This window comes from Echiichthys vipera, assembly GCF_963691815.1.
Source record: "Echiichthys vipera genome assembly, chromosome: 12".
NCBI lineage: Eukaryota > Metazoa > Chordata > Actinopteri > Perciformes > Trachinidae > Echiichthys > Echiichthys vipera.
The window spans coordinates 23,141,011-23,153,469 of NC_139837.1; the positions used below are offsets into that span (position 1 = coordinate 23,141,011).

The 12,459-nt window shown below is 39.5% G+C and overlaps 1 protein-coding gene across 1 annotated transcript; it reads left to right on the plus strand.

Moving 5' to 3' along the window:
- Window positions 1–6,398: 6,398 nt before the first annotated feature.
- LOC310954934 (protein LBH-like) lies at window positions 6,399–11,175 on the plus strand (the record flags this gene model as incomplete). The annotated part of the gene is made up of 3 exons (XM_083924623.1): window positions 6,399–6,476; window positions 8,244–8,418; window positions 11,108–11,175. 3 exons carry the CDS (start codon window positions 6,399–6,401, stop codon window positions 11,173–11,175), a joined length of 321 nt encoding a protein of 106 aa, XP_083780749.1.
- Window positions 11,176–12,459: the final 1,284 nt, after the last annotated feature.

The following is a 12,459-nucleotide window of genomic DNA, read 5'->3' on the forward strand; positions in this document are numbered from 1 at the left end:
TTATTATCTTGTCACAGTAGAGGCGTGGAGATTAGCCTCTGTGGGAATGTTAGTTGTGTGTGTGCGTGTGTGTGTGCATGCCTGTGTGTGTGTGTGTATGTGTGTGTGTGCGTGCGTGTGTGTATGTGTGTGTGCAAGCCTGTGTAGATATGAAAGGAGAAGCAGGGAGGAGAGGGGTTGTCGTACATGTGGTCTAGTGTAAATGGATTGCACATTTCCAGCAGTAGGTCAGCGGAGGATGTGCTGTGGTTTCATGAGAGGAAGACACTTCAGAGACAGTTCATCTCAGGTCACCTCAGATATTCTCAGTTTTGTTTTTTAAAATATTGAACATGACATTGACATGAATTATGAGATCATTTTTCATGTCATGTCACTTTTTTTTTTAAAGTTAAGACTATCAAAGGAGAAGTGACAGAAAGTGACCAATATCCTTTGCTGTTAAACTGTTTCATCAAACAGGAGCAACATGATGTGGGGTTTATTATAAAGAATGAATCAGAGATTTAACATGTATTTCCACTCTGTGCCCGATATTCTCACAGCTGAACTAAATGTTCCATACATGTTTACTTGGTTCTCCACATCTCCACTTAAAGCAGCACGAACGTCACATGTTTGTAAACCAGAGCTGATGAGTCCAGGCTTTTTTAGTTCAGTTGTACCAGAGAAGTTGAAACAGTCTGAAAAGAAAAAATCATAAATGTATTTAACTAAGGAAAAATCTTAAATGGTTTGTATAATTTAAAATGGATATTACTGAACTATGCCCCGTGTTTTTGTTTGCACATTAAATACAATTACTACATCATTAAAATATGTAATAAAGAAGACATTCACATAATTAGACCTTGCCTAAAAACAAAGGACACAGTCATTTTAGATACTATACAAAGTAGTCCTACAACATCACTGTCTTTACCAATTAGAGCTACACTCAAATTGGTAACTGTGCAATAACAAAACAGTGTGAAAATGATCGATTTAACAAAATGTTATATATATTTTTATACCACACACACTCGCTCCCTCTCCTCTCCACTACCACGACTATTCGACTGGCAGAGCATGGATCATTTCTGAATATTTATTAACATATAGGGTTCGGCTCTTGTTTTTTTTAGTGCTTTAAATGAAAGTGTGTCTGTTTGACTTGTATTTAGATGTGTCCAAAATGTCATCTCTCTCTCTCTGACCTAATTGTATTGATACTCTTGATTTATATGTATTTTAATTTTCTCTGAGTGTGTGTGTGTGTGTGTGTGCGTGCGTGTGTGTGTGTGTGTGTGTGTGTGTGTGTGTGTGTGTGTGTGTGTGTGTGTGTGTGTGTGTGTGTGTGTGTGTGTGTGTGTGTGAGAGAGAGAGAGAGAGAGAGAGAAAGAGAGAGAGTGAGTGAGAGAGAGATTTATGTATTCATGTATGAAATACAGCCTATTAATACTCTATAAATGATTTCTATTGTTGTGTTTATATTTATAGTGTTTGTAAAACACCTATCATACATCACATATATTATATATCAGAATATTCTATTACTGTTAATCCCACTGTGAATATTAAAATACGCTGAACCGTGTCCTGTCCTTACACTGAGTGGAGCGGGCGACCGGGCAAAGATGGCGGCTCCACCGCTCGTCAGCGCCAATAGGCCCAACGTTCGATGAGGCGTCTACTCTTTATGTCTATGGTTAGAACCATTCAAACCACCAACGGCTGCTGGCGTTCCCTCTGAGGAGGTGCTGCCTTAGGGTGCTCCTCGTACATTTTAAACTTCGAAGATAATCAATTAAAGGACCGTATTTATTCGGGAGATTTAATTTAAAATATGTGGATGTGTTTCATTAAGCGATAGATGAAGGGAATATGTTCACCCCCTCCCCAAGTATAGATACAGAGCGTAATCACTTAATTCGTACAATTGAAACACAATTCAACTGTCGTCACAATTCAAACACACAAGTTTGTTTGAATTGTGTGTACCTGTAGGCTACATTTACTACATTTAAGTTACATTCCACCACCTGATTTATTTGAGTTACTTCTTCCACCACGGACAACAACGTATCACAGCTACAAGCTCTTTTTCTCGTGATTGCAACGTTTCCAACAGTCTTTGAATGTAGCACCAGTCGGCTCCACTGCGCAGACTCTGAACACTTCGATACGACCGGCAACTTCACCGGGAGCCTCTAGCGCCCCGCCGCCTGTCGCCCACACCACCACCACCACCACCACCACCATCATCATCATCAGCATCATCATCAGCACCATCACCATCATCATCATCATCCTCAGCATCAGTGTGATGAAGCAGCGGAGGACGGAGACCTTCCTGCTCTGAGACACTTGATCAGCCCGCAGACAGGTACGGAGCTTTTATCTCTTATGTTTTTAGCCACTCTGGAAACAACCTTTCATTTCAAACACTCAACTTAAATCTGTTTTTATGCATTTTTCTTTTCTTTTTCTTTTTATCAAACTAACTGAATGAAGTGATGAGTTTAATCATTTAAACTGCACCTTGACATTTCATTTTCAATTATTTCTTTGGTTTGCACTGGGGCCGCTGCTCAGTGTGGGATTGTGGGCAGAAAGCACTGATCAGAAGTGTAGGTGTAGTAGGAGCTGTGTTTTATTATACACTGCTATTTAAATCTATTAATAGTATCTCTACCTGCAGTGAACTACCTGTTGTCGGTGCCATGCACGCAGGTAAATCTGCGCTCCAATCCTGCACAGTGCATGCAAACATTTTTTAATTATTGTCAGTATGTATTAAACGCTAATAAACGAAGTATCTGTGCCATCTGAGTAAAGAAAATAAATAAATCAGGGCAACAAACACATGATAGATGAAACAAAAACAGAGCAGTGGAACATTTCCTCAGGCTATGGTGAGTGAAGATGAGTATCACTATTTGGACGTGGATTTAATTTTGATTTCATGACTTCGGGCTGTAAAACTTACTGGATTCTGAGGAAGCTGCATTCAAGGAGGTGGTGTTGCTCTGAAATTATCAGCAGAATAAATGTTTGAAGTGCAGCTGGGGTGATAAGAGAGAGCAAACTATTATTCTATCAAATTGTGCACCTGTGAAACAGTATTAAACTGGTTGTTGAGGATGCACATTCAGGGAGCCGGCTGCTCCTTTAACTGGAACGTCTCCATCATTATTAATCTCACGATGGACAGAAGAAGAGGAGGAATTTTAATCTGTGAGGTCACACCAGATGCACATCTTTCATCCGCAGAACAAAAATGGAAATGAGGCTGCAAGAAGAAGCTTTCTGGAGATTTTGCTGTGTTTCATGAGGAAGTCAAATCTTATTTACCTGGCTTCAAACTCAAGTCTGTGATGCAACAGCACATCAAGGTGCTCCTGTGGGTTTTCTTGGCTCCTACACTTGATTTATTTGGCTGTGACTAACAATCGTTTTCATTATCAGTTAATCTGCTGGTTATTTATTAGCCTATAAAATCAGAAAACAGTGACAAATGCTTGTTCAAATTCTCTAAAACCCAACAGGATTTCTTAACGTGTTTTTTTAAGCCACAAACCAAAGAAAAATTCATATTTTTTATCAATAAAAATGTGAAGAAAATGTTAGATTACTCAGTTCAATCAAAACAGAAATAGCATTTGATAAGTTGTTATTATTCATCAAGTAAATAACTCTCATTTGCTGGTTACCACTTTTATATAATTTAATTTAATAATGAGAAAAATCAGAATTTTAACACATTAATATTTAACTCTTGCAGTGGTGGATTGTGCGTACAAATTATAGGAACATGTGCGTCATTCACATACAATTTCATGCTACTTTATAACTATGTCAGGGGGAAATTTGGTATTTTTTCCTCCACTACATTTATCTGACAGCTTTAGTTCCTAGTTACTTTGCACACTAAGATTTAAACGTGACCAGTTTGTAAAATATGATGCGTTGTTATAGATTAAACTACCCAACTGTATATAAAGTAGTTAACAGCAGCTACACCAACATGAAAATGCGTACACAGTTTTGCATCAGTAATAATTCACAGAGATATAGGCTATGTTTTGAAAGTGGGTTATGAAAGTGGGATTTGTTTGCAGGGTGTTTAATATTTTTACACAGTGGTATTTCTACTTTCAAGGATCAGTGCTGTGTAGGATTTCTATAGCAGAAATGATTAACTTTTAAAAGTGGTTGCCAACCTGGCCAGTAAAACATACTCTATACTAATTCAAACAGTAATGAAAACAATTGTGGATGTAGTTGTAGCTCCAGTGGTGCTTAAAGGAACCCTATGGAGGTTTGACCACTAGAGGTGCTGTAGAGCAACGTTTATAAGTGGCTCCCCTTTGTTTAATGTGCAAAGAGGTGCTAACAAAGGTGCTAACAAAGCTGGAAATTCACATAAACAATGCATGTTTGAAATAGTTTCAATGAAAACACACAATGGATTTTGGTGAGAAGCAACACATGAAAACATAACTTTTGTATGTTGACATGGAAAATCCACAGTCCACCTTTAATATTAGTAGCTCACAGCTTGAAAATCAGTTTGTTTTTTTAACTTTAGGATCAATTTCAGTTGTGTTGCAAAAATGATCGAATCTTGCTTCTTGGAAAGTGGTATTTACTTTAACACGAAGAAAATCCAACGTTAATTCAGTTCAACACCTTTAATGGATTTATCACACAGTCTAAAATGCCAAGATGCCATAATTCGAACCACCAGTTGAAACAAGCTGACAATATAAAGAGTCTTAACATCTCTGTCGAGGCAGAAGTGAAGCGGCTTCCCGCGGGGTAAACAGACAGACATTAACACATGGATAACCTCGTTCAGACCTAGTGGCTCAAATAAGACATTATTATTATTCAGCTGCAGAGAGAAGAGGAATGGCAGAAGCGTCACGTTTGCGCTCCAGTGACAGCGCTCCTCAGAGATCAGACTGCGATCATGTGCAGAGCTCCACAGGCCTCTTTCTTCTCCTGTTACCTTCATGAGAGTGACCAGAGTGACCGCACAGATTCCCTCCTAGAGGAACAATACGAGCACTCTGATGAGGAATAAAGGCTGCATTGTCTCAGCGCTGCTCACGATGAAGCAATTCCAGGTTACACAGAGAAGTCTCACAACAACAACGCAGCCGACCCCACTCCTGACGGCCGTAATTGCTGCGTAACGGCACACATGAATACCCCCAAATCAGCCTCGCCTGTGCGCTCAGGCAAAAGTGCACTACTCAGACAATCAGAGGCATACGATCTCAATAGCACGTCACCATGGCAACAGCGACTGCCGGTCTGATTGTATGGAAAGTGGTGTTTCTGATAACTTGTCACATGTGAAGTGTAGAGAGCAGCAGACTGGTGCTGTTGGCTGTTTTTTAAAACTCCCATATTCTTCTCATTTTTGGGGGAAACACATTTTTTTTTTTGAAACTGTTTGTGTGAATATACCTTTATTCACCCTCTGTCTGAAACGTTCCGTTTTAGCGCCTGTCTCTTTAAGAACCTCTCCTGAAAAAGCCCAGTCTGCTCTGATTGGTCAGTGTTTCCAGGTCTTCTGTATCTTTGCACTCTGGAGTTGGGGAATGACTGTAATGCCACTGTAGCAGCACTTTCTGCCTATATTTAGTATAGTTGTGACATCACAACGGTACAGGAAGACCCGACGGTTCGTTTACAGGCACAGTTTCTGAATACAGGCAATTCTTTCTGTGGATTGAGCGCTTTGATACTTTCACAATATTCATGTAACTGCTTTACATGCTTTATTAGAAGAAGTGAAGTGGTATTTCACTTTTTACAATATAAGACCTTCAAAGAAACAATAGAGTTTTATTAAGTGTAGACTGCATATAAAGATGGACGACGCGTCTTCACTTCCTCCAAAAGTAAAGCCAAATTATTCCAGATCTGGGCACCGCCATGGTGGAATTTTGTAGCCAAAAGTGTGCGCGGTCACAGTAGGGATCAGGCGGCAAAGTAATGTCATCGACCAATCACGAGTCCAGAAAAACGAGACAGAAACAGTCTTTCAGAAAAATTATTTGGCATGTACTTGGGCTCACTCATCCGCTAACATGGAGGGGGCGGGACTTAGGACCTATACTGCGGCCAGCCACCAGGGGGCGAGAGAGATGAGTTAGCTTCACTTTTGGGGAGCCGTCAAGCCATCCATCTTTATATACAGTCTATGGTTCAAAGTAAGTGAAAATTGACAAACAGGGCGCCATGATGGTGTCTCTTCTGCTCAGGGTCATAACATTAGTTAAAGCTGCTACAGATGTTGGTCAATAATGAGAAAATGTTGAGGAATATCAGCAAGACGGAAAGAAACAAGACTGAGTATGGACGGATTATCGGCCTGTGATCATCAGCATGTGTTTCCCTCCAGGATGACCGAGGTGATGAACTCTCTTGAGCCCAGTACGGAGGACTTCAGCGGGGGTGGAGCAGGAGCAGATCAGGGCGCAGTATCCTTGCAGGTGTGTGTGTGTGTGTGTGTGTGTGTGTGTGTGTGTGTGTGTGTGTGTGTGTGTGTGGTGTGTGTGTGTGTTAAGATGATTTCAAACCTGTTTTATTGGAGTAGAAAGCACACAGTGGTGAGTCACAGGAGTGATGAGAAAGGGTAAAATGTGGGCTGATGTGACGGAGGTCATTAGTTGGACTCGGTCCTGCTGTGAGTAAATGTGTCTGATCCAGCTGAGTGATTTATCATCTACTGTACGATTTACTTTACAAACATAATAATGTGTCATCATTAAGTCTAAAGAGTGATCACTCATCTTACACTTTATATTCTGGTGCCTTTTTTGTCTGATTCAATCTCCCAATTGAAACCTTCAACAGCTCAAGAAAACTCCAACAAAAGGGACAGAAAAAAGTAGTTTGTAAAGCATTTCCAAAGAAACATGGATTTTTGTAGTCAACATTTAGGCATTTAGCTTAAATCTAGGTTTAATTTGGCTATATTTCTTATTTTAACTTTGAGGTTTTGGTCATTTATAACCATTGGAGTCTGAACCTGTTTCCCATTAAATATATATATTTAAATTTAATATAAATGCCGTTAAAACAATGTTTATTTAAAGACTTAAGTTGCAAATAAATGTAGAGTTTTCCACAAAATGTTGTTTTTTCCTCTGCAGATAACCAGAGATGGTGTGTATAAATACGCTCAGCGTAACATGACTAAACTCATATACATTTTCACACAATTTTATACAACAAGAGAAGGTTAACAACATGATGTGTTCAGCATGGATTCAATTGAATATTCACATACATCATTCATACATCTAATGATTGTATAGATCACATTTATATCAGTTATCAATACGTAGATTCTGTTGAGTTTGAGTGAATAACAACAACACATAGAAAATAGAAACGTGTCAGTAACCGTAATGCAAAATGAAGGAAAGATCAGAACATAAAGCATCGTCCAACATTTTTTCAACATCACGATAAGTCTGTGCGCCAGTGCGTGATATAACAATGTTGATTATAAAACTAAAATGATATTTCCTCCGGTTTTTCCGATTTTTTTGCAGAGCAAATGTGCTTGTTATTGACTTTATTGTGTATCACGATATATGATTTCATCACGATGCAATTCCATTGAAAGGCGACAAATCATCAATCATCCCAACCCTACATCACAGGCATGTGTGCAAGTCTGGCAGATCGAGTTGGCTCAGTCAAATTTCAAATGTTTACAACCCCCAACTCCCCTACCACTGAGCTCCTCCGCTCCCTCCCATCAAGTGCCAATCAGTGCTCGAGTCCTGTGAACGCACCGTGTCTTTAGCATGGTGTACTGACCACACAGAGGTAGGCTGGCTAACTTACTCATAGATTTGCTAACGTCATTTAGCATATGCCTAGCTTAAGGCGTGTGCCTGTGATATTGAGGGGGGATCTGTGGCGTGTCAATGAACAGGTGCATGTAGAGGCCTGTTTTTTTTTCTAAAACTGGATGTTTTATGTTGTTCTATCGGAGCATAGTGTCAGTTTCAGTGAATATGATTAAACAAATGTTGCAGACTGCAACTTTACGTTAGGGATCAAAGCAACAAGTCAGCGAAGTCCAGCTGCTAATCTGTCATCTGATACACACAGTTTTCCTAATCCCATTTTTACCGCATTGTTGTTATCCACGTGTTGTGGGAAATGGCGTTCATCATCTCCCCCTCAGACATGATAACCCTCGAGTTCAACCTTACATAAGCTTTAAACAGCTCTTCCCAGACACCCATGAAAGGTATCCAAAGCTGTCCAAGAGGCTTCCCTCCATCGTGGTCGAGCCGATGGACGGAGCCGAGGTGGAGAGCGGCGAGCTCCGCTGGCCCCCGGACGAGCCGAGCTCTCCGGACACACAAAGCGAGAGGCCGAGTTCAGACAAACTGACTGCAGGTGAGTGAAGAGGAGAATGGGGTTTCTTTTCTTTGGTGTGATGCCACAGCGGAAAGATTGACCTGGTTTCCTCTGTATTGTTATTTGGCTCACACACATCTGAAATGTGACAAGGAGCCCGACTAGACATTGATATTTAAAGCGATTACAAGCCAGATAGTTGGGAACCACAGGTTTAATGTCTTAAAATATATTTTATTTTATAAGATTATCATATAATCTGTAAAGTAACCAGTTATTAAAGCCGTCTCACAAATAGTAGTGGAGTAAAATATATATTATTCATATATATATATAATATTTCCCTCTGAAATGTTGTGATGTAGACGTATAAAGTAGCATAAAATGGAAAAATACTCAAGTACAGTACTTAACATATTTAGTTACTGTGTTCATATAGTCTTACAAACAGCTGTCCTTTACAGTGTCTCTCCAAACACGAGGAGCTCTCTTTTAAAAACCCCATAAAAGGTTCATTTCCTGTAACAACTTCCTGTAGTTTTTTGTGCTAATGACGCACTCTGCATTCACCTGAAGTACCGTGAGATATCTGATGATATGCATCACTGTGTTGAAAAATTAAGTGTTATACTGAGTCAATCTGATGATTTGTCTCCCGGAACAGGACACACATACACACAGGACACACATACCAACTCGGGATAAATGAAATTCTTCACTTATCATTAGAGGGAACACACTTTCACCTCAGTTCACGCATCCAGTGTGGATCTGCAGCTGTCTGCTGCTGGTCGCCTCTTTGCTTTGACTTTATCCACATTTAAGTTGCCTCTGAGCACCACTTGATGCTTTGTATTGCAACCGAAAAGCAGCATTTCGCCGCATTGGATATGTGGAACAATAGACAAATTGAGTTCAGACATGTTCGCTTTATTTTGAAGTGGACATTTGTATCTAGATAGTTTTTATTTTCTTATTGTTCTATTCACTTTGATCTCATTGTGATTTGAAAAGTGAGATCATTTCCTCTGGTCTTGATTTTTACACGTTAAATTAGCCTCCTTTGCATGAGCATGCACAGTACAGCTGAAGATTGACAGGAAATTGGGTAGGGGGGCGGGGGGTGACATGTAGCAAAGGTCAGCAGGTCGCAGTCCAAAGTCAGAATGAGAAAAACATTAAAAATCAAGAATGTTGAAGCTTGAAAACATGCATGTTGCATATTTAAAGTTAGACTCTTAAAGATCTCTGTTTTGTTAATAATTATGTAATTTCAGGTGTGTCTCTAGATGGGTGATGGAAAAACTCTGCACCACTTGTGATTTTTTTCTGTGAACGTCACCAGGCATACCATACCAGGCCATTGTCTCAAACAACATTGTCATAGATAGAAGAAGAAGAAGAAGAAGAAGAATTACTTTATTTATCCCGCACGGGGAAATTGAATTTTTTCACTCTTATTATTATACATGTTACACACACAGACCCGAAATACACACATGCACAAACAGGGCCTATACATGCAATTAAGGAGAGATGTTAGAGCGAGGGGGCTGCCAGTGACCAGCGCCCCGAGCAGTTGGGAGTTCGGTGCCTTGCTCAACAGCACCTAGTGACATTTATTCAACTGGAAATCTTGAAATTGTTACTTTAAACTTTTCAAAAGCTTTTCCCTGACTTTCCCTCTAGCGCCACCATGAGGTTGACATTTGTGGTTTTAAGTACAATGTGCCAACAGCTATTGAATGGATTGCCAAAACCTCAGAATAAACTCATAATTTATCCAATATTTTGATTTATGACCAAATACCTGCAGAACTAATGACATTCTCATTAATTGTCAAACTAATCTGAAATAAATGTATCTTTGTACCTCCGTATCATCTGCATGTTAGCTTTCTTATTGTGACCATAATCAGGCTAAAAGTAAAGTAATGCACTGTATTCATACATAATACACATATTTATTACTGTAGACATTACGCCCTGAGCAAAGAAGGAAACAGGTGATGTGTAGGGAGGAGGGTCGGGGTGAGGTCGTACAGGTGCTTCAAACTGAACCGGTTGCCATTCTAGCTGATGTTAGCATGGAGTTTAAAGCATCACTGTGTCCAATCCTAGCCTCGCAGACTCTGCAGATTTTTGGTGTTGTCGAAAGTGCAGAGCATTGTTATACAAGTCCTGTAAAGAATACGCAATGGTAGTTGTGAAAAACAAAAAACAAAACTCAGCTTTATATCCCATTGAAAGATCGGGGAGTGACCATAGACTGTATAAAAAATGGACGTAGCCTCTCCGTCGGGGTTCGTTCTTTCAACTTGATCCAATTGTCCTCGCCTACAGAAGTCGCCATCTTGTCAGACTTTGACTCCACCTCATTTCCTCTGACCAAAAAAGGGCGTTAATGTGACGTTGGGGGGAGGGAGATACGTCCATCTTGCTGATGATAAACTTTAACCTCCAATAAAAAAAAACAACTAGCCTGGTAAAAAAAAATGTCACCCCTCTCAGTGTTGCCATGGAGATATGACCTAAACATACAGACTAAAATGTTTTTTGTACCAGGCTTTAAATAGGTTTAATTATGCTGTGAAAACGGCCTGTTTAACATGCGTGGCCACTGGAAGAACAGCTGTTTTGGGCATTTCTGTATTGGATCAACCAGGAAATCACTGTGGTTGGGGCTGTGAAGTGATCCAGCATCTTTTTTATTTATTTTTTTCTCCAGATGAGGACCAGTCGAATGTCGGCCTGCACGAAGAGGCTTCAGAGGCGGAGATTCAGGACTCCAACTGAACAAACTCTCCTCCTCTGCTGCTTAAATCCACTGTTACTGTGAGTGTGTCCAGACCTAGATGAAAGAAAAAGAGTCCCAACAGAAGGCCGCGTTGTATTGATAGTAAGACCACAGAGACATATTAGAGAGGGTAGGAAAAAAAACAACAGATTTCCAAAACCCAGCTAACGGGCTTAGAGCCAGAGTAATTACACTTACAGAAGCTGTTTCTGATTCTGTTTCTTCTTCTGATAAAGGAGGTTCTTCTGACACACGTACCATTAGAAAGATGATTCAAGGGATCAAGTTGCTATCTTGAACTCCAGTTTGCCTTTCGGCTATTTCCTTTTCATGAGCTGCCAAGAAATGATCAAAATATACTTTATTTAAATACTTAATCTCCAGTTATTGTAAGTAGCTGGGAGGTTTCCTCGTCTAATATGACTGTCTTGATATTTAAAGTTTCTCTCTCTGGCTCCAAGCCCTCACCGTCCACGATATCATCTGATCTGGGCAGATGTTTCTAAATGCTGTCTTAAGTATTTAGCTTGTGTGTGCCATATTACTACTACTACTACTACTACTAAAGGTAGCTACTGTATTTTGTTTTTACATTAACTCTAGATGTAAATTACACCACTGTATGTTAAGTGCTGACTGCTGTAGTTTTGGTGATGCTTGGTGTCACTTTTCACTTTGTAATAATATTAGCTATAATGTTTTAAAGGACAGTATTTGATTGAGAAAGCCTTCATCACTTTAATCGATGTTGTAACGACACATTCTTTGATATATATTATACTATGTCGTCTGCATACAGTAGGTGTTAAAAGGGAATGTAATCGTACTCTGTTTTACTTATTGGAGCAATATGTTCACAGGAATTTAAAAGGCAGTCCATTTTGTTACAGAAGTAAAATTTATCAGTATATTTTAGATGTGTGTCGCTTGTCACAGACATGCTATTTTTTAAAAACTGGAAGCCTAAATTATTGCACAAGTAATAAACCTTTTCAAAATTCTTAAAATGCTTTGTGGATTTATTGTCCCTGGGGTTTGTGACGGACAAAGGAAAGATAACTAGGCTCTCATCACACAGAGGCCGTTTTATGTCATTAATTTAATATTTTGGTGTTTTGGGAGCATTTGGATAGACTATTTAAAGATGTCATCTTATTTTTAGACGGATTAATCAATAGTGAAAATAATTATTAGTTCCAGCTGTAGTTCAGAGGATGAAATTTTTAATTGTTGCGCCACATTCAATTCATGGGCTTAAAGTTGCCTTTTTTAAAATGCATTAA